The following is a 21,639-nucleotide window of genomic DNA, read 5'->3' on the forward strand; positions in this document are numbered from 1 at the left end:
GCAACGCAAGCATCCTCTCTGAAGGCCGCAGAGAAAGTTATGAAAAATGACTTCCAGATGCTTCAGATGTATTTCAAAGCTTGGCAACTGAAACCCTTTGAAAACACTCATCTCTGCCTTCCACTTGAACAGCCACGAGGCCAAAGTGCCACTGAAAGTGGACTTTTGTGGTCTGCCTTTATTGCATGACCACAATCCATGATACCTTGGAGTTACCCTCGATCGGATGCCGAGCTATTGCCAATACCTTGACAACACCAAAAAGAAGGGTTAACATCATTCAGAAGCTTGCTGACACATCCTGGGGATGTGATGCCTGTGTGGGATGGTGCTAAACTGGTGTGGCCATACTGAATGAATGGTGTGAGCATAACTTGGCATGACTTAAACATGGGTGAATGGCTGCAGAAGATCCTGGGAGCAGGTTCCCTTTAGGCAGAAGCATATTTGATAAAGAACTAGCAAAGTGTGCATGTATGATCAATATTGAACCTATTGGTCAGCAAATATGGGCCCATGCAAAAGTAAATATTACATGTATAAAGTTCCAGCATGGAGCACAGGTCGACCTGGTTGTAATGACCTTATAAAGAACCAGAGTGAATGATTGATAAGTGAGTAAGAGTGGGGTGAGCTTCGTTTGGTACCACCCTCCCCAGCCCTTTCTAAAACACTAATTAGGTAAAATTAGTAACAATACGCCCACTGGGCATGCTTTTAAGACGTGACTCCTTTGAGGAAAAAGAGTATAAGAATCAAGCAAAGTAAATTACTGTGGTTGGGATTCCTTAATTGATGGTTGAAGAAGCAATACTGCCAGACAGAGTAGCCAAAACTCTGCTCCATGGGCTCGACTAGGACTGTGAACCAGAGGGGTCTCAAGGCAACCAAGGCCTTGCCTCAGGGGAATCTGAGACAGACCAGAGGGCTGAGAAGAACAGACCAGGAAGAAGCCATCTATGAAATTGGTAACCACCTTCTCTGCTTGCCAAGCAGGAACTGTGTGAGGCTAGCACAGGGCCTGGTTCTGTGTGTTTGTGAAAGAGAGACTCGTTAAGAGGAATGTATAGCTCTTAATGTCTAACATAGGAGTTATGTACTTAATATAACCCTTTACCGCGTGTGTAATTTCTTCTCAATAAAATGCTGTGTATTGAAGATAATTACTGTGGACCTTTTTCACTGGTATGACAGTAATCTGCTCCACCGGGAGCCAGTAAAGATCCATTTCAGGGGTAGTAGCACCCCCTATTGTCAACAGCATGCACACTTCGAATGTCAGTACAAGCTCTTGTTTTGTCACCAGTGGAGTACTGCGCACCAGTTTGGTGCAGCAGCTTCCCCACCATTCTCGTTGATTCTGCCTTCCCTGTAGGAAGGGGCCTGCACTCGACTGCATTCAGACAATGCATGGAAGGTGTGGCTATTTCTTCCACAAATACAAAATCCAAGAACCACCAAATTGTAACTGTGGTGAAATACAAAAACCGTGCAACACATCACAGACAACTGCCTTATTCACACTTACAGTGGTGGTACAAAGGGGATTCACCTAGCTACCCCAAAAGCATTAGAATGGCTTTCAAATCTTAAAATACAGTTATAATCCCAGCCCATTGCTCTTCAAATGCCATACGAAAGAAGAGGCAGCTCTATGGTGGCCTTACTGGAACTCAAATTTACAGTATCCAGTAACATAAGGGTCAAAAGAATTGCCTAACATAAATATAAGGGAATAAGATATAATGCTAAAGCAACTTTATACAGGCATAATTGCATCAACACTCGGGGGCTGTACAATATTAACTATTCTAATTTCTAAACGTATATAGTTATAGTGGTACAAAAACTGTACATTGATCAGTCCTTAGACAAGATTTAACAACCAATGTAAACACACATAAGATGGAGCAGGGAAAGGGAGGACAAGGACAACAAAACAGCAAAAAACCCACCCATGGTTTAACATGGACCAGCGAGGTACCTGGATACATGGTTATTATAAGATATAAATAAGGGTCTCCCTGGAGAAAATCTAAGCATTTTTAAACGATAACTAAGATTTTAACTGAAAAAGCTGATTTTTTTTTTCAGAATCCTGCGTATTTTTGAATAGTGTGTGACTGCAGATTTTTCACTACGTGCCTCTGGAACCTTAGGACATTACAATAAAATAAATATTTAACAACAATCAGAAAAGTGTAATAATCCATTGACACTTCACATAAGACAACATCTCTCTCTCTTTTTTGAAAGCATGTTTGGTGTGTTCAGTCAGTTCAATCAGATGAACATCTGCAGGTGTTTTATAGTCCAGACCTACTGAAATTTCTGATGAGCAATAAAGAAAATGTCACAGAGATACTGAAGTAAAAATGGATGGGGAATGACTAATGCTAGCTGCTGAACAAAGTAAGTAAGAGACAAACATGAACTACCAGATGGCAAATGCTGGAAACAGACTTGTTGCCATGGAATGGGAGTGGGTATTTTATTCATAGCAAACCATTACTCAAGATGTTTTGAAATGATTCAGTTCTGGAACAACAGAAAGCTTTACTGTAATCAGTCATGTAGAATTCATCCTAGCAGAAATATACAGTCCCTAAAGACAGAAAAATTAGGCAATAACATAGGGCTGCGTGAAAGGTTAGTCTAGAACCATGAATGAAATTAAAGCAGAGTAAGGGTGGGTTCTAGTACTTCCCCTGAAAATCTACCTAGGTCAATGAACATTCATAAACGTGGACTCATGCTGTTCACACAAACGTAGATTCCCCACAAGGCATCACCTACACAGCCATCAAGTATCTTTGTTTTTGAGTTTTATGTGCCTGTGTATAACAACTGACACCTAATTAATAATGGTTGCTGGGTCATATTTTTCATTACTGTGCAGTCATTGCATGTGCAGTCATTGACATCAATGGAAAGTGGATGCAAAATGCTGCCATATCAAAATGGTAATGTACTGCACTCTTCTTGCACTGGTGCAAACAATTACACTGGAAAATCAGGGCCTCTGTGTCTGCGAAAGAACTAGAGATCAACCAGGGACTTTATGATGCAAGAGAATTTTTTAATTACTTCCTAACAGTTCAAATAGGTGAATGCACCATGGAAATTAATTCAAAATTATTTTCAAAGGAATCAGATAAAATCCTTTTTCCCACCCAAGTACAGTTACATGATCTGGAACTAGTTCTCCCATATGGCCAGGGTGGATTGATTGTACCAATGATAGAATGCTAAACGGGGACTGGTGCCCAGTTTCAATCTAGTGCACTGTAATAGAAAGAAATGGAATTTTCAGATGAACCTCGATACCAATGGTACTTCTGATCGGTACCAAGAAGAGATTGGCAGTACTCGTGAGTACCATTTGTCTTTCTGAAGTTATTAAAAACATAGAATGAGTTAATACAATTCTGTATCATTCAAAACAGAATTGAAGTTCTTCACATCAATCACTCACCCAATAATTCCTGGTAGCCTAAAGCATTTGGGACCCAACTTTTGCAGTGTCGGAAACTAAGAGAGAAAATTGCTTTACAGGTTTGTTTATAGGTGAGGCTCTTATTTCATGGGAGCAATAAGTTGAAATCGCACACGCCTACCTTTTTCACTACCTACTACTTCATATGTAAATACAAATCAGAATAGAAACAAGCCCAAACTTCCATTTGATTATACTGAAGTACAGTAGTAACTGACTCTTCACTGCTGAATAGAGGTGGTAAGTCATTTATGTATCTTTTTTTCCTTCTTAGAGAATAAACCTTTCTAAGTAAGCTATGTCACCAATCAGAAATGAATTTAAACATGATTTATTTCAGCTCATAACTAGTTTGAAGTTTGCAGTCACATTCCAATGCATTTCAGTATGGTCATTAGTATCTTTATTTATTATGTATATAGCAACCCAAACCAGGCTTGGCACTTCACGGATGAGGTTGCAAATCTGAGGTCCCAATTCTACAAAGATTTGAATCCCACAGAAGTCAATTAGGACAATTCACATGCTTAAAGTTAAACATGTGTGTAAGTCTTTGCAAGATTGGAGCCTAACTTTAGACAGAAAGGGACAAACCAGTATAACGTACAGAAGAGGTGGGATGGGGAAAAGGTCAACAGCAATAAGATCACATGATTATTCAACCGAGGCAAGTTCATATCTAATGGTTTAATTAAATTACTATCAATTTATGGTGATATTTACAGAATCTGTTTTACCTCAACCAGGCTAAATAAGCTTCATCTTGGCAGATGCACTTTGCACCAAATGTCATTATCCCATCTTTATATGGCTTGACTTTTCCCATCTTGGATTTTATATATTATAAATGTAAGTATGGTTTGTTTGGGATATTTCTCTTTCTGGGCGTAATACAGATTCCCTTGAGTTTAATGCCTAAACTCTCATTAACCTCAGTGGAAGCAGATTTGGGCCTCATTTCTCTCTTTGTTGTAGAAAAATGGTTAGATTTTTCTATCATTTTTATTAATGGGAAATATGAATAGTTGAAATTTTAATAAAAATATAATGGTGTGGAGAAAGGAAATAGAGGAAGAGAGATTACAGAAGGCACTTTTAAAAAAAATTATCTTTCCACACTTTGTGAGTGTAAGCCACATCCACAAGTATGGACACACTAAGTTGACTCTTGAACAACAATGGTTACTAGTGAGTAACCCATCATTCTGAGCAATGCAGCTATCCCAAACTCATACCACGAAAAACTTTATACCATACCTTATCACCATGCATTCTCTATTGAACTTGTATCTTTAAATATGTCACTGGCACTTTGCTTGTTTATCTATCTGTCCCAGGAGGCTTTTAAAAACCAAAACAGACAACTATGTTTTGTTTCATTAAAAGCCCATAAAATTGTTTCCTTCTTTCTTCCAAATGTGAATTTTTCCACAAAATTTCACTTGCCCAAGGCTCAATATGGATAATATTCAGTCCTGGTCAGTGCATACATAAATTCTATTATCTTGCAAAACATCAGGGCTAGTATTTGGTCTTGAGACTCCATCCTTTCTCATGCTTCTATCTATCCGATTATGAGATTATCAGACTTTAAAATTACAACATTAGAAAAAATTTTAGAGCAAAATATAGAAACTATTTTTAATATCTTAAATTTTAAGTGATAATTTTTCTTGCCTTCCATGGTCTGTACAATTATACTAATGATAGTGAGAAAAATCAAGGTCTCACTGATCACCATACTTGGGATCAGAAAGGAATTTTCCATGGGTCAGATTGGTAGAGACTCTGGAAGGTTTTCACCTTCCTCTGCAGCATGGGTCACTTGCAGGTTTAAACCCGTGTAAATGGTGGATTCTCTGTACGTTAAAGTCTTTAAACCAGGATTTGAGGATTTCAGTAACTCAGCCAGAGGTTAGGAGTCTATTACAGGAGTAGATGGACTATAGGGTTACCATACATCCAGATTTTCCCGGACATGTCCGGCTTTTTGGGCCTCAAATCCCCGTCCGGGGGGGGGAAATCCCAAAAAGCCGAACAGGCCTCAGCGAATTCCTCTTCCCACCATACCCAGGCCAACTGGATGCAAAGGAAAAGAAGATTCATTACCATCAATTCCTGCTGCCTTGATCCCCTCCTTCTCTGCCTCTCCATCCTGGATCTCCCCCAGCATGCAACCTCCAGGAAAATAGGGAGGGGCCGGCGCCCCTGGGCCGGGGGTCGGGCCGGGGCCGGCGGTGCTGGGCCAGGGGTGCTCGGCTGGCGCTGGGCCAGGGGTGCGGGGCCGCTGGGCCGGCGGTGCTGGGTCGGCGGTGCGGGGCCGGGGGTGCTTGGCCGGGGGCTGGCCTGGGGCCGGCACCCCAGGAGCCGACCCAGGCTGGAGCCGCTCAGTTGGGGGGGCCAGACTGGGCCGCGCCTCCTCCCCCCACACTCCCCAGCTTACCTGCTGCCTGCTTCAGGCTTCCCGCGAATCAAATGTTCGCGGGAAGCAGGGGAGGGGGCGGAGTTGGGGTGGGGACTTTGGGGAAGGGGTGGAGTTGGGGCGGGGGGGCATGGGCGGGGCTGGGGGCGGGGCCGGGGCCCCGTGGAGTGTCCTCTTTTTGGACACTCAAAATATGGTAACCCTAATGGACTAGGTTCTGTGGCCTGCAATGTGCAGGAGGTCAGACTAGAGGATCATGATGATCCCTTCTGACCTTCAAGTCTCTGAGAGCAGGGAGATGAAAAAATTAGGACCATTAAAAAAAACTCTAAAACCTCTGTAAAATATGGAATAAACAGAATATATGATGGTATGGTAAGAAAGAAGTGGATTTTTTGGCAGTTGTTTTAGATGACTTGTATAACTACTGCAAAGTCATTCTAAATTCATGCTAATAAAACCATCATAAAACAACACACTATCCTGTTTAATTGCAATACACATTTGAAAATGTGCAACTGAGCATGCACAGTATTACATTCCATTAAATTGTTAGCTGCCCACTTAAAGATCAACATACTACACATCTTTGCCTACCTTGTTAAAAGAGCAATTGGTTAGAAAAACATTTGCTGGCTCAACAAACTGATAAGCTGAGATGGTCAAACCAGCAGCGTTTGTATGCTACGCAAGACAAATAGCAGAAAACAGCACTCACAAGATCATCTGGTGAAGGCAGAAATGTCTGAACTGCACAAGCCAATTATTTTTAATAAACCATAGGAACTTAAATGCAAAATAATGTTTACTGAAATATGAAGGTTGTCAGTCTAAACATTCAAAGGTTAAGAAATTACAAATTAAAGTTGCTCTAGCTATGCTAAAGTCAGCTATATAGATGAAGTAGTCTTAACTATAAACCTTAATGTATTACTTTTACTATTAATAACTTTTTAAATACACAGAGTATGTAATACAAATGAGTTAATGTTGCGGGAGTAACCTTAGCAGTGGAGTTTCCAGAGCTTGAGTGCTTTTTGTGTGCCTGATCTCGCAGCTCTGGGGCTTAGTTATGGCTCTTAGAAGTGTACAAGGATGGAATGAGCTATAGTGCCTGCATGGCAGTAGCTGAAGCATTATGCTTGCATAGTGCAGGGACAGATAGGCTAATACCTCCAGGGAGAGGAGTGTTTTCAGCAATGACATGGCTAAAAAAGATGTACTGTGTCCTCCCCTAACATTGACTTCTGGGCATTGACTGGATGTAGGAAGATTAGGACCCTGGCTGTGACCCAGACCACCCAGCCACCACCCTCTGAGTGTGCAATGTCACTGGCAAAGCTAGGTGTGTCCCCCATTGATGCAAAGGAGTCATTCTACAGGGTTGCACACTTCGCTGCTTATGGAAGCTGAGTTGTACACCCAAAGAGGGAGAGCAGCATCTTAAGCAGCTGCCTGCAATATGTGTAGGCCGCAGCAGGGGCACCACAGATATTACCTTTGCTCAGCACCAAAGAGGCACTCTGTGGGCCTGATTTCTCCTCTCTCACCAATGGAAATCAATCTTTTATGGTTTTCTGATTTTCACCCAAATCATTAGGGTTCTGTCTATTGGTGCCTTGAACATCCCTGGAAATTTTGGACTGATTGCATGTGCAGTGCCATGATCCATCAGGCTAAAGTTTGTGATTGCTTAGGAGCCACCAGAATTGCTTGTTGCAGTAGGGAGCGGGAGGGGCAGGAACTTATTCTCTATCCCAGAACCAAAATGCCCTGCCCTCCTAGAGCACCACCCAGCTAAAGATCTCGAAGAGTTTACAGGCCTCAGTGAATTCCTCTTCCCACCATACCTAGGCCAACTGGATGCAAAGGAAAAGAAGATTCATTACCATCAATTCCTGCTGCCTTGATCCCCTCCTTCTCTGCCTCTCCATCCTGGATCTCCCCAGCATGCAACCTCCATGAAGCCCACACCCAAGCTGCCATTGAATACTCTGTTTTTCCATCCCTTCCTCACACGCTAACTAAATTCTACTCCCTTCTTAAGTCATCTCTCCTCTTGACTCCTGCAACTGCCTCCTCTCCGGCCCCACTGAGATGTGCTCCCAGTTGGCTCAGCCAAAGTGCCGCTGCTATAATCACCTTTCTCCTCTGTGGTTCTGTTCATATCACTCACTTCTTCAGAGTCTCCACTGTCATCCTTCTGCTTCCTGCATCTGGGTCAGACTTCTCCTCCCCTCTAAGCCCTACCCAGCTCCACTCGTGCCTGCCCTCCTGCTTCCACCTTGCTCAACCCAAGCCCCCACTCTCACCACCCCTTTGTAACTTTCTCCCCATCATCTTTCTACTGCCTTCCAAGCCTCCCCTTCTACATGGGAGTCTCTTCCACTTCCCATGGGTCACATGACTTCCAGCTTCTTCTTCTCATCTCTTCCCCAGGGCTCACTTCTTCCTGCAGTGACCTCTGTAAGATTCCTACATACAACCCCTGATGTGCTCTGTGAGTCTGAACAATCCCATTTTAGAGTCTTCTATTTTAATTCTTCAACAAAAGTATTGAAATATTTTCCAAATATATAGAATATATTTGAATGATAAGGCTAATCAAGTTTCTAATCTTGCAGTCTTTACACAATCAACTTCTCACTGATTCTAATGGGAGCTCTGCATGAATTAAAACTACAGAATCAGGCACTATGTGTGGGGAAAATAGTGATTCAGTGGACACTGCAATAATAAAATATAACCGTAGAAGTTTAAAGTACTGAACTCACTAACTTTGAAATATATCAAGCAAACTCTTTAACCACTCACTCAACTATATTTTCTTTAGTTGGCAGCCACTCAGATGTATAGAAATTTAACTTTTTAGCCAGAGCCCTCTGAAGTTAAGAAGAGTCTTTCCTTTGACTTCAGTGGGTTTTACAGCAAGCCTTAATGAGCCATAAGAAGGGGCTCCCACAATGGCCCCTGAAAGAGGAAGTTAGGTCCTAATCCTGAAATCAAATCTGCATTTGATGGAAACCCAGTCAGATCAAAGTGCAAAATTCAGGCCAGGGTGAGAATAAGACAAGGGGGAGGGGGCAGGAGGAGAGAGTGTTTTTAAGGGCTCCAAGTTCAGTCTGCTAGTCATGCCTGTCAAATTTTATGCAAGCCCGACATAAATTGCTGTATTTCTCCTTATAACAAAGAGGAGACATGGTGATGAAAATGATCTTTCTATCATTTATCTACACATGAAGCTCCATTGAAGTCAGTGGGATTCCACAAGGCTCAAGGATCTACCTGGGCAGAGTTCATTGTAGGATTGAGGCCTAGATTTAATATTCTTAGGGCAATAACGTAGCTTCCCCATCATATTTGTTCTTGCACAATTAATAAGAGTAATTTTCTTTTTTTTAAATTGGCTCACATCACTGAATCAGTAATCCATGAGTTATATTAATAATTCTTATTTCATAGAGTACTTTCTATTTTCAAAGCTCTGTAGTCATCAGTCAATTATTACTCTGTATATACATTTTTTGCTTCTGACAAGAGAAAATGTCTAGTGAGACTATTCATCACTACACAAAGAATTGTGCTATTCTTATAAAAATAATTTAAAAAGATATGGTCTGAATTTTATTTTTACTGAGAATGGAAAATTAAAAACTGGAGGAAACATTTATGGTCCAAATTAACTGCTGTTTTGAAAACAGTGAAAATAAAGTAATCTATACATCATGGGCAGGTTCCTCCAAAGATGCCAAATGGTTTATCCTGTCTATGAAGCTAACTCTTTGAATTACCAGTTACCTCTAGCTAACTCCTACCGATCATAAAATATTTGTTTCTATTGCTTCCCCCAATTTACCTTGTTTCCTTAAACATTTTCAACCTCTTCCAGCAAAAATGAATCTGGAACACTTTCCCCCCTACCCTTTGCAGAACATTGACTCAAAAAATCAAATTACAATTTCAAGCCACAAGTGAGAGCAAATGAATACTTTGGGAGACATCTGTATAGCTGGAAATAAATATACCACAGCATTTCAAATCTTCCAAAGATATGCCAAAAATTCATCCACATCATTTATGTCTGCCTTTTGACAGCGCGTCAGGCCACTCTGCTTCATGCCTTCCTCGGCTAAAAACCTCATTGTAAGATCGCAAAGAAAGTCACTCAAAAACACAGCATGCATGCGCCCACAGTAACCACACACCTGTTAACCTTACATGTACATACCCCCACTAGAACACACATATGCAACGCTACAGAAAACCCATCTCACCCCCACATGGTACCACATGCAAAACCCCAACACTGTATCCTCCCACTCTTATGCACACCCCCACAGAGGCACCCCAGTAGGCCATCCCTCCTCTCCTGCAATACCCCTCCCTACACACCTCGATATTACCTAACCCCTCCACACACGCACCTCTGCCCGCGCCCGACACCCCAACAGAACACACAGACGCCCTTGTCCCGCACCCCAATATTCCAGCCCCTCCCCCTTGCCACACGTGCCCCGGTATTCCAGCCCCCGTCCCCCGCACACCACCACCACGCCCTTCACACCCCCGCCCACCCCGCGCCTCCCACTCACTCTCCCATCGTCGCCCACGCCCAGCAGGTGGCCTTGCAGCACGTCCATGGGCGAGGAGTGGCTGGCGTGCACGAAGGTCCCTTTGAAGAGGTGAGCGAGGGGTGGCTTCTGTGGGGAGTCCATGGCGGTGCCCGGAGGGAGGCGGTCGGTGGCGCTCAGAGTTGCCGCGGAGAGAGACGTGGTTCGGGCAGGAGTGGGATGCTGCTGCTCCGGGCTGTCGCTCGCTCTGCCTGGCTGCCTCCTGCACTCAGGGGGCTGCTGTCTATTCCCTGCGCAGCGTACCAATAGCGGCTCCCCCTGCACCTAGCGCTGTCTCTCCACCCCCTAATGACTTTCCCTTTGGGGAGTGGTTACTGGCGCTGGAAGGCGCTTTCTCCTCCCGGTTGCTGTCGAGTCGCCTTGGACGCTACAGGTTTCCGAGCTCCTGCCTGCAGAAAACAAAGTCCGCTTACTTGCTGAGCACCTGGGCTGGGAGCAGCGTATTTTGCGATTAGGAGGAGCGGGACCTGGCAATGATCCACCCGTTGGGGGTGCAAACACATCCCCAAACACACACACTCCTGCTACTCTGGTGTCAGCCGTCAGCGCTCAGCGAAGAACACTTGTGCGAACTGCATTGGCTACATGTCTTAAAACAAAAACAACGGGGAAGGGGAGGGGATAGATCTGGAGCCCAACGCCTGTTAGCTTTAAGCTGCAAATAAAATGGGACTGCCCTCTCCTAGCCAGGGCTGCCCGGGGGAGGTGGGGGCAAGTGGGGCAATTTGCCCCCGGCCCCGCAGGGGCCCCCACGAGAATTTTTCGGGGCCCCTGGAGCGGGGTCCTTCACTCGCTCCGGGGCCCCCGGAAAACTCTCGTGGCGCCCGGGCCCCCGGAGCTTCTTCCGCAGCAGTTCGGCGGCGGGGGGGGGTCCTTCCGCCCCGGACCCGCTGCCGAAGACCCCAGGCCCCCTGAATCCTCTGGGCGGCCCTGCTCCAATCTAGGGTGACCAAATAACAAGTGTGAAAAATCAGGACACTTGGGGAGAGGTGGGGGGAAGGATAGTTACCTATATAAGACAAAACCCCTAATGTTGGGATGGTCCTAATAATAACAGGACATCTGGTCACCCTACTGCTATCCCAGTTTGCCAGGCTACCAATCTCTCCCCTCCTAGACACTCATTTCTTTCCAAAGTACCCACACAACGGGAATTTTTCATAATTTAAAAAGAAAAACTTGAAATGATACCAACTTCTGGATTCCCCGTCAGGGGCGGCTCTAGCTTTTTTGCCGCCCCAAGCACGGCAGGCAGGCTGCCTTCGAGGGTGTGCCGTACCCGCTGCCGAATCTGCAGGACCGGCAGACCTCCTGCAGGCACGCCGCCAAAGGCTACCTGACTGCCGCCCTAGCAGGGACCGGCAGGGTGCCCCCGGTGGCTTGCCGCACCAGGTACGCACTTGGAGCGCTGGTACCTGGAGCCACTGCTGCTCCCCATGAATCCCTCCTTCTGTGGACTAGATCGTGGGCGGCTAAGATACCTTCAGGGCAGAGTGCAGGCAAGGGTGAGGTGAGAAGGACAAAGATGTTTCTAAGCCACCAGGAACCCAAAAGTATTGATTTAAGGGTTCCAATAAAATAGGATCTGAATTTGTATATCAATCCTGCTTTTGCTTTATCAGCATAACAACTCAGCCAACAAGATATTGCTAAAATGAAGCCACAGCAAATCACTTCTGCTTTGACACATCTCCAATGTGCTCAGGTACAATGGTGACCTGACACCATCAGATAAGAAAGAAAGCGCATGGCTATTTTAATGCTGAAAAGTGTTGTGTTTTTCCTCCTTTTTTCTTCAATGTACAAAAACTGATCTTTGGATCTATAGAAAAAGATCACATCACTGTATTTATATTATGTCACAGAGAATTCCGTTTTTTAAAACATACTATTCACAAAGTACAAGATGATAGCCAGTCATAGGCCTTGTTAACTTGGTTACACACTGTTTTTTGTCCTTAATAAATTGCTTTAATTTAAAAAAAGGAGTTGCAAAGTTTCAAGAGGTATATCTCTTTAATGTGGGCGAACTTTTTGGCCTGAGGGCCACATCGGGGAATAGAAATTGTATGGTGGGCCATGAATGCTCACAAAATTGGGGTTTGGGGTGAGGGAGGGGGTGCGGGCTCTGGGGTGGGGCTAGGGATGAGGAATTTGGGGTGTAGGAGCGTGCTGTGAGCTGGGATCGAGTGGTTCGGAGGGCGGGAGGGGGATCAGGGCTGGGGCAGGGGGTTGGCACATAGAGAGAGGCTCAGGGGTGCAGGCTCCAAGCAGCGCTTACTTCAAGCGGCTCCCGGAAGCGGTGGCATGTCCCTTCTCTGGCTCCTATGCGGAGGTATGGCCAGGCAGCTCTGCACCTTGCCCCATCCACAGGCACCACCCCTGCAGCTCCCATTGGAGCCAGAATGGGGCTATGCCGCAGCTTCTGGGAGCTGCGTGATGTGGCCCCGGCCCTGTGACCCGGCCTGAGTGGGGCTGAGCCACGTGGTGCAGCCCGAACCCTGGGCCCTGGCCAGAGTGCCAGGGCAGAGCTGAGCTGTGTGGTGCAGCCCCCGACCCAGCACCCACGCCGGAGCGGGGCCGAGCCGCATGGTGCAGCTTGTGGGCCAGCTTAAAACGGCTCACGGGCCGGATCCAGCCTGCAGGCTGTAGTTTGCCCACCCCTGTCCTATGCTGTACATGCATGTGAATCTCTCATTGTGCAGGATATAGGACCAGAGACAGAGATGCCAACAGGCAGCCTGAACTGTAAGAAGAAAGCAGTCGAGTCTAGACCAAATAGAGAGGATCTATGGGAAGAGAGAAAAGTGAGGGAGAACTTCATAGGGCGTGAAAGATGAAAAGCCCCTTGAGATGAGAAAAAGAATGTGGGGCATGGAGAAGGTGAGAAATAGGGCCTTAAGGAAAGGGAAAGACACAGATCCAATGGAGGTAGAAAGGATAATTGCTCAGGGGAATTTTATTCCATTATACTCTATTAACAGATGTCTGCACTGGTTCCTTCTTCTTGTCCCAGATGTCATCGCTAGGAACCCCTGGAGACTCTGCACTCTAACTAGAATCCAGGGTAGACATAAAAAGTCTGAAATTTGATTTCAAAATCAAGTAACAAGTTGGACTTTTTTATAAATAATAAAAAAATAGATATCTGGGGTTCTTTATTGTAGGGCTTTACATTTTTGCAAAGTTGTGGGAGTGGTGAGAGCAACACTTTAAGAACTCCATGCTGAAAAGTGTGAACTCTCAGAGATTTGTTACCAACAAAAGGCAACACATGGTCTGGGCCTGGCCCTCCTCTGATTTAAGTCAAAGGAAAGCTTTAAGTTAGGAAGGATACAGATGTGTGTTTAGTGGAGCTTTAGTGAGAATGTTGGGAGCACAAGCCATAGGGAATAGCAAGAAAAGTCAAGAATGTTATACTAGAGCTGATCGAATCATGGAATTTATGTTTTGTGGGAGCATGTGGGTGCTCTGGACTGTAGAGTCATTTTTTTGCTTTGTGACCCAATGACTGTTTCACTTAATAGTCATTGGGCCAGAGAAAGAGAGAGTGAGAATGACTCTGTAGTCCAGTGATTAGGGTACCCATGTGGAAGATCTGGGTCCAGTATTCTTGCTCCAATCACTCTTTCATTATTTATCCACAATGGAACTTCAACAGGAGACACTGAGGAGGCCCCCACATCAGACTGTCCCAGAGTTTAGTGATTAGAGCACTCTCCTGAGAGGAAGGTGACCCCTGTACAAATACTTTCTCCTCCTCTGGCAGAGGGAGAAGTTGCACTTGCACATCCCAAGTGAGTGCTCTAACCACTGAGCTAAAAGTTATAAAGTGGGTACCCCAATCACCCCATTTTGTATGGAGTGAGGCAGGCACATAACGTGTTCCTGCAAGAAATGGCTTAGACACCTAAGCCATCTGACTGTTCCTGAATTGCTAAGCAGAGATAGGTCCCTGTCTGTGAGAGAAGGGTGAGGCTTAGCACACACCCCTGTTGTTGGCATAACTTAGGTGGCTCCCCACTTAGCCTTCTGGCTTTTGTGGATTGCATTCATAGGCGGCCTCTCCCTGTACATTGTATAGTCTAACTTGGCTTTGTGGATCACAGTGTTGTTTCTGTGATTTTCAGGGCACTTCAAAGTTAGGTTGCAACATGTAACTAGATTGTATCTCTTTCCCTAAGGTGATGGAGTGCATAGACTCTTATTGGGATTGGCAGAGGTTAACAGACTATTTTTTCTTCTTTTTTATTTTTTAAGTAAAGGAATGATCACAGCTGCTAAATGCTGGGGTTGTCAGAGTAGCAGAGATGGGCCAGCTGGGATGAATCACCCAGTAACACTATAAGAATGTTGTCTTGGCAAGTACTTGGGTTCCTCTGAGTTAGGAACTTGGGCCTCCTCAGGGGAAGTAGAAAATTGCTAGCTGGCAAGTATTTCTGTTTGCTTCAGCAATGTCAACTTTTGTTGCACAAACCCTTTTTTGGTTAAATTCATGTATAAGCTAGAGTGAAGGCAGTCCTTTGTTTGTTTTGATTGCTTTCCAGAAAACCTGGTCACATAATTTACTTAGCCTTAAAAATCCTTTGGTGTTGTCACACATTCACATTATGCTACTTTTTTATTTTTATTTTTTTGGAGAGGGGGGTTGGCCTACTGCTCTATAAAATCTCAGAGTCTCAATCATTTTTCAGTAGTATTTCAGTCTCTCTTGCTCTTATTTTTTTAAACCCTCTGCATCCTTCTGGTAGATTTTAACAGTGGGCTAGAATTTGAGTTCTGATGCTGAGCAACAATAGGAGGTGAAGTCAAAATAGTTCTAGGAACAGCAGAAGAGATTGCAGCAGCATTAGAAGGTGGTCATAGATCCTGTCTGTTGCTTCTACTTTTCAATCTTTCATTTCACTTAGTGCAATTTGCTCCTTTTATTGTACAACACATGGATTTAATTAGTTGCTTTCTATGTTTGAGAGCTGCTCTGTAGATCGGAATAGTAACTGATCAGTAACCTGAGCAGTAGTAAGTCCTACCTACCTTGGAAAAGCTGAGAAGTTAGAGAGTCTTTTTCTCCAATTTAGATAAAATGTACTAGAAGTTCTATGGCATTTGCTCAACCACTTCAATGAGGATGGAAGGTTCAAAGGAATTCTACAGAGTACGGGTTTCAAGGAACAATTGTTAATTATTATTCCTTTATACAAGTTAACTTTTTATATTTGCTTGATTACAAAACATACACAAGATTTGCTTTGATAATTATGCAGCTAGGCCAATAAAGTTAGCAAGTTACAAAATGTCATTGATCTAGCTAATGCTCTTGTGCTGCTTGGAAGATGAAGGCAGTAAATAAATGACAAATATTATTAGGGCATTCAGAGAACAAAAAGAATGAGTCGCATACCATTTATTGATTCGACATAAAACAATAGAAAGATGCAAAATATGTCAGGAACAAAGGTTGCACAACAAAGATCCATTATGACCTCACTGGCACCTAATCTACCTTGACACAGGATCAGGGCTGTCCCTGGGGGGTGCAGGGTCTGGGACACATCAGCCTCCCCACTAGTCTCCTTGCCCTCTGCCTGGTGCACCTGCCTGCCGCTCACCTCCTTACCCACCGCTCGCCTCCTCACCCCCCTCCTACCTGCTGCTGGCCCCCTCACCCACCTGCCCGCTGCTCGCCTCCCCACTAGTCTCCTCACTGTTTGTCCGGTGCACCCACCCGTCCGACTGCCGCTCTCTTCTTCACCATCCGCCCGCCTCACTTCCCCGCCTGCCTCCTCGCCTGAATATTGGGGCAAATGACGTCCTGATCATACATCGGTTGGGCCACGGGACAAAGGGCTAAATATTGGGACAGTCCTGATTTTATCAAAGTGCCAGGTCACCCAAAGCACAGGGCCCAGGCGGTCGCCCCAACTCGCCCTACCCCACGGGACGGCTCTGCACAGGATCATAGAATACCAGGGTTGGAAGAGACCTCAGGAGGTCATCTAGCCCAACCCCCTGCTCAAAGCAGGACCAACACCAACTAAATCATCCCAGCCAGGGCTTTGTCAAGCCGGGCCTTAAAAACCTCTATGGAAGGAGATTCCACCGCCTCCCTAGGTAACCCATTCCAGTGCTTCACCTCCTAGTGAAATAGTTTTTCCTAATATCCAACCTAAACCTCCCCCACTGCAACTTGAGATCATTACTCCTTGTTCTGTCATCTGCCACCACTAAGAACAGTCTAGATCCATCTTCTTTGGAACCCCCTTTCAGGTAGTTGAAAGCAGCTATCAAATCCCCCCTCACTCTTCTCTTCTGCAGACTAAACAATCCCAGTTCCCTCAACGTCTCCTCATAAGTCATGTGCTCCAGCCCCCTAATCATTTTTGTTGCCCTCCGCTGGACTCTTACCAATTTTTCCACATCCTTTTTGTAGTGTGGGGCCCAAAACTGGACACAGTACTCCAGATGAGGCCTCACCAATGCCGAATAGAGGGGAAATGATCACATCCCTCAATCTGCTGGCAATGCTCCTACTTATACAGCCCAAAATGCCGTTAGCCTTCTCGGCAACAAGGGCACACTGTTGACTCATAGCCAGCTTCTCATCCACTGTAATCCCTAGGTCATTTTCTGCAGAGCTGCTGCCTGGCCACCCGGTCCCTAGTCTGTAGCAGTGCATGGGATTCTTCCATCCTAAGACTCTGCACTTGTCCTTGTTGAACCTCATCAGATTTCTTTTGGCCCAATCCTCTAATTTGTCTAGGTCCCTCTGTATCCTATCCCTACCCTCCAGCGTATCTACCACTCCTCCCAGTTTAGTGTTATCTGCAAATTTGCTAAGGGTGCAGTCCACGCCATCCTCCAGATCATTTATGAAGATATTGAATAAAACCGGCCCCAGAACCGACCCTTGGGGCACTCCGTTTGATACCGGCTGTCAACTAGACATGGAGCCCTGGATAGTGGTAAATATTTCAACAGTGTCTACTTCTAATAGATTATTTCTCCAAGTATCCAGAAGTCCTTTGTTTACCATACAAATCAGCCAATACTGTGATTACAAAATGAAAAGCCTTGTTTGAAAGGCATGCCACACCTGGAAAACTATTAGGTGCCACTGTTCCTTTTGCGAGCATAGAAATGTGTAATGTGGGGTATGCAGCTCGGCCATTCCAGCCCAGGGTAAGCACAATCTAAAATAAGGGCTGAGAGAATTAGTTAAATCAGTGTTTCACAAAATAATTATATCAGGCAAGGAAGAGATTAGAAATGTGACTGTCTTGAAGCACTTTCCAGCAAGAGGTATTGATGGACAAAATGCTGAAATAGTTTCTGATATATGGTGCTACAATCCAGAACACTGCAAAGAGTTGATGCAAAACTAAGACTGTGACAGGGAAAAAAGTGTAAGATACTATGACCAAATGGACAGGCTACTGCCTGTTTTCTGTCATGGGGATCCAGTGTGAATTACAGTGCAGAGCTGGCAGTGTGGAACACAGAGAGTCATGAGTCTACAGCCATGGTCATAGTACATTGACGCATCTACTAGTGGGAGTTAAAGACACATTAGAAGGCACATATGAGCGGGGCATACATTACCAGTAAGAGAAACACAGCCTGCCAACTGTATCTGAATAGCCACCTGAATAGTGTCATGAACCATCGCAAAACATCCTGTTATCATACTGTAACCCTCTCACCAGAGGGCATGTCAGCCACATCAAATATCACTGACATAAATTCACCTGAAGAGGGTATTAGCTATAGCTATCGTGCACTTATAAATACTTTATATTGCATCAGCAGTAAAGGCTGAAATCCAGTTGATTAAGTGCTAGTAACTTCTGACCCACAACTATTAAGACTTTCATGGATCAAGTGTGATGCCAGAGACGCTGATTGTTGATATACTGTCACTTATTGGAAATGGGGTAGAGGAGAGAAGTGTTTTGTTGAAATGTAAGAGAGAGATGTGGTGTTGTGCATTACTACTTTAAAATCCAGGGTGTGGGGCCAGCATCTCAATGCATCCTGCTGATAGAAGAGTCCAGATTCAGGCACAAAGAGTTTTGCTCCAGTTGAGCTATTGAATTGACCTGTCACTCTGGTTCTAGTTAATAAAGTGTTTACTGTTTCATAAGTTGATCATGGACCTGAGTGAGCCTTCACTGATAGGTTGAATGACTGTGCCAAAGGAGTTCTCACAAAGCTTGCTGGAGTCAACTACACAGGTGATGAATAAAACATATCATGTACATCAAGTAGAACAGTGAGGGTATGACCTCAGCATTGAGGCCTTTGGCACACACACTTTTCAATCCTGCCAGATACCTCGGGTGAATCAGTGACCCTGTTTAACCCCTCACTCCTACCCACATTAGAAGCAGTAGTGTAGAACAGTTGTTGTGTGACTTTGTCACAGAGGCTTGTTGTGGATGAGCAAGACCAGGATCAAGCAGGGGCTGCAAGGTACATGATCCCATGCACTTATAAAACTTACATGGAGTATAAGCAATAGAGAGAGAGCAGATTTTTGCCTATTAATTAATTATATTTTGCTGGTATATAAACAGGAATAAATAGTTAGCTATAGTGAATCTTGCTCTCATGTACATGGTTGAACTGATGACCAGATTTGGAGACAAGAAGGAATTTTTCCTATGCCTTATTGGCAGCAGGCTTGTTTTCTCATCTGGAGCAGTGTTTCTAAACCTTTTCAGTTTGGCAGCACCTTACTCAAAGTCAAAAATTTTCATGACCCCCTTACATTTGCTATAAAAGTAAGAATAAAAAATGTATCGATTATAAGACTATAGAATTTGTGTGTGTGTTTTGAGAGGTTGACAGGGCAAACTTGACCTGTAAAAAGAAGAACAGGAGTACTTGTGGCACCTTAGAGACTAACAAATTTGTTAGTCTCTAAGGTGCCACAAGTACTCCTGTTCTTCTATTTGCGGATACAGACTAACACGGCTGTTACTCTGAAACTTGACCTGTAAAGGTAAAGATACATGGAAAGTAGGGGAGAGCCACATATTTTTCATTTTAGATTGTCAATACCTTGTGACCCTCCTGATTGCTTTTACTGACTCCCCCACCCCTCCCAGGGTAAGCAACCCACTGGCTGAGAAATGCTGATCTAGAATATTGGTCATGCATCATCTGACAGCATCATGAGTGTATATCAAAAACATGGTGGATTTCTTGTAATTGCAAAAGGGTGGGCACTGGTGGACCTAGGTCTTTCCCGTGTCCTTTTTCTTATTTCTAGTTACTAGCAACTTGTTTGCCATTTGTTTGTTTTTCCTAGTGTTGCTATTTTCATCTTGCGTGTTGATGCTCAGGCATTCAGTGATAGTCCTGTGAAGCATCGTTGGGTACCATAGATCTATGCAGTGTTGGAACACACATTATTAGACTATTTCTGAGGTACGTGGAGGCCATTCCTTATCTACTGAGATAAAAATAATAACAGTAATACTTTGCACTTTTATATAGTGCTTGCTATCTATAGATCTCAAAGTGATAGTCATGTGAGACTAGCGTATGGTAGGTGCTGCTGTTGAAGCCTCCAGGAGAGTAGGTTGATGGAGTTTACTGAAGGAGGAGAAGGCATGTTCCAAAGTCAGTGCCAGAGGCTAAATATCTCTGTTTACTTTGCTGGAAACACCACCAGCGAAGGTGCCCAGACACCATTTTGGCATGTGCATTATAAATGCATAGTTAGCTAGGAGGCTGTCAGAATGGTGGCATGGGAGCAGTATTCTTTGCAGCTGAGTATTGTCCTGTACTACCTGGGACACTGTTTCCTCGTGTGGTGACTGCTTCGTTGTTTTTTCCTTCATCTTTGTTTTTCAGTTAGAGAGGTAACTACTTGCTTTCTTTCATGTGTTATTTCAGTTCTATTTTTATCTAGCATCTATTTATATTACAGCTTTTCTGCAGATTGTGTTGGATTCTGCTTTAGGTTTGCTTCCAAAGTTGTTTGATATTTCAGAAAAGTGGCATTGCAGCATTTAGGGATGTTATGGCTCATATAATGTCTTTCTGATGCTCTTAAAATCTTACTAAGAATGCTAAACTTCACCTTTAGAGGAGCTATACTTTTCAGTTTACTAGAATAATGACATTTAGAGATGTCATCAAGGGTTCCCACTTTAAGCTAAAACACATCCTGCTCAAGGGGCTTACAGTGCTCTGACTAAAAGGCATGTCTATGCTGTTCCCTTCACAAACACAGCTAGAGCAGTGCAAACAATTATAAAAAAAGGTGAGAACATTTGGGTTCAGCTCACTGTTACTGTGGTCATCCTATTTGTTTTTTTGCCACTATTTGTATGACTACTGGTTCATTTATAACAACATCCACAGATGGCAAAAGTTTTGAAAACTTTAATACAAATTAGATTTTGCCAGAAATGTTATATCAGAAATTCTCCATTATAAAAACTCTTTGTTGATTAGAAGGTAGAAAGGAAAGGAGGGAGGTTTAGGAGCAGAAGAAGTGAAGCTTTACAAAATAAGACTGCAGTGAGCAGCTGTGGCAAAAAAGTGGAGGTGAAGTGTGCCGTGCCACTACTTGTGTGTATCTGTCTATCTCCATCTAGGTTTTTGTACCACACCCATCACCTCACTATCCGATTCACTCGGAATGGCAGTATCAGGGTAACTAATCTGGCAGTATTTGAGATCCCATATTTCCTGGATAATCTGGCCATCTGCATGGAATGGAGACTGGACCTCAGGAGGGGGAATGATTTCTGTATCACATATGCACTCTGATAACACCTGGGAAAGGGGCAGCCAGAGGTGTATGCTATAGAGCACCAGGATGGGCAACCCCTGCTCTGACCACTAGGAAACGTTGGGCCAGACTCTCTGCTGCATCCAGCATCTCCTGGGTCCAGCTGTGGGGCAAAGGGCATACTGTCAGGGATCTGAATATGGCTTCCTGATTCACTTCCAGACCCCAGGCACGGATTAGAACAGCCATGGGGCTACCTTCACTCACACCAAGTGTCAATGGTCCCCAAAGGACTGTCTGTCAGCTGGGGATTGCTGGAGCACATTGCACTCTAGCCACACCCTCA

At 44.4% G+C, this 21,639-nt stretch overlaps 1 protein-coding gene across 1 annotated transcript in view; it reads right to left on the reverse strand.

Moving 5' to 3' along the window:
* Window positions 1–11,222, reverse strand: part of GDA (guanine deaminase) — a 76,366-nt gene extending 65,144 nt beyond the window's left edge. Inside the window, exon 1 of the mRNA XM_054031757.1 lies at window positions 10,511–11,222. Coding sequence (XP_053887732.1) covers window positions 10,511–10,633 — 123 coding nt within the window. The 5' untranslated portion in view covers window positions 10,634–11,222. The remainder of the gene's footprint in view (window positions 1–10,510) is intronic.
* Between the last annotated feature and the right edge of the window lie 10,417 nt (window positions 11,223–21,639).

This window comes from Malaclemys terrapin, chromosome 6 (genome assembly GCF_027887155.1).
Source record: "Malaclemys terrapin pileata isolate rMalTer1 chromosome 6, rMalTer1.hap1, whole genome shotgun sequence".
In the NCBI taxonomy this organism is placed as follows: Eukaryota; Metazoa; Chordata; order Testudines; family Emydidae; genus Malaclemys; species Malaclemys terrapin.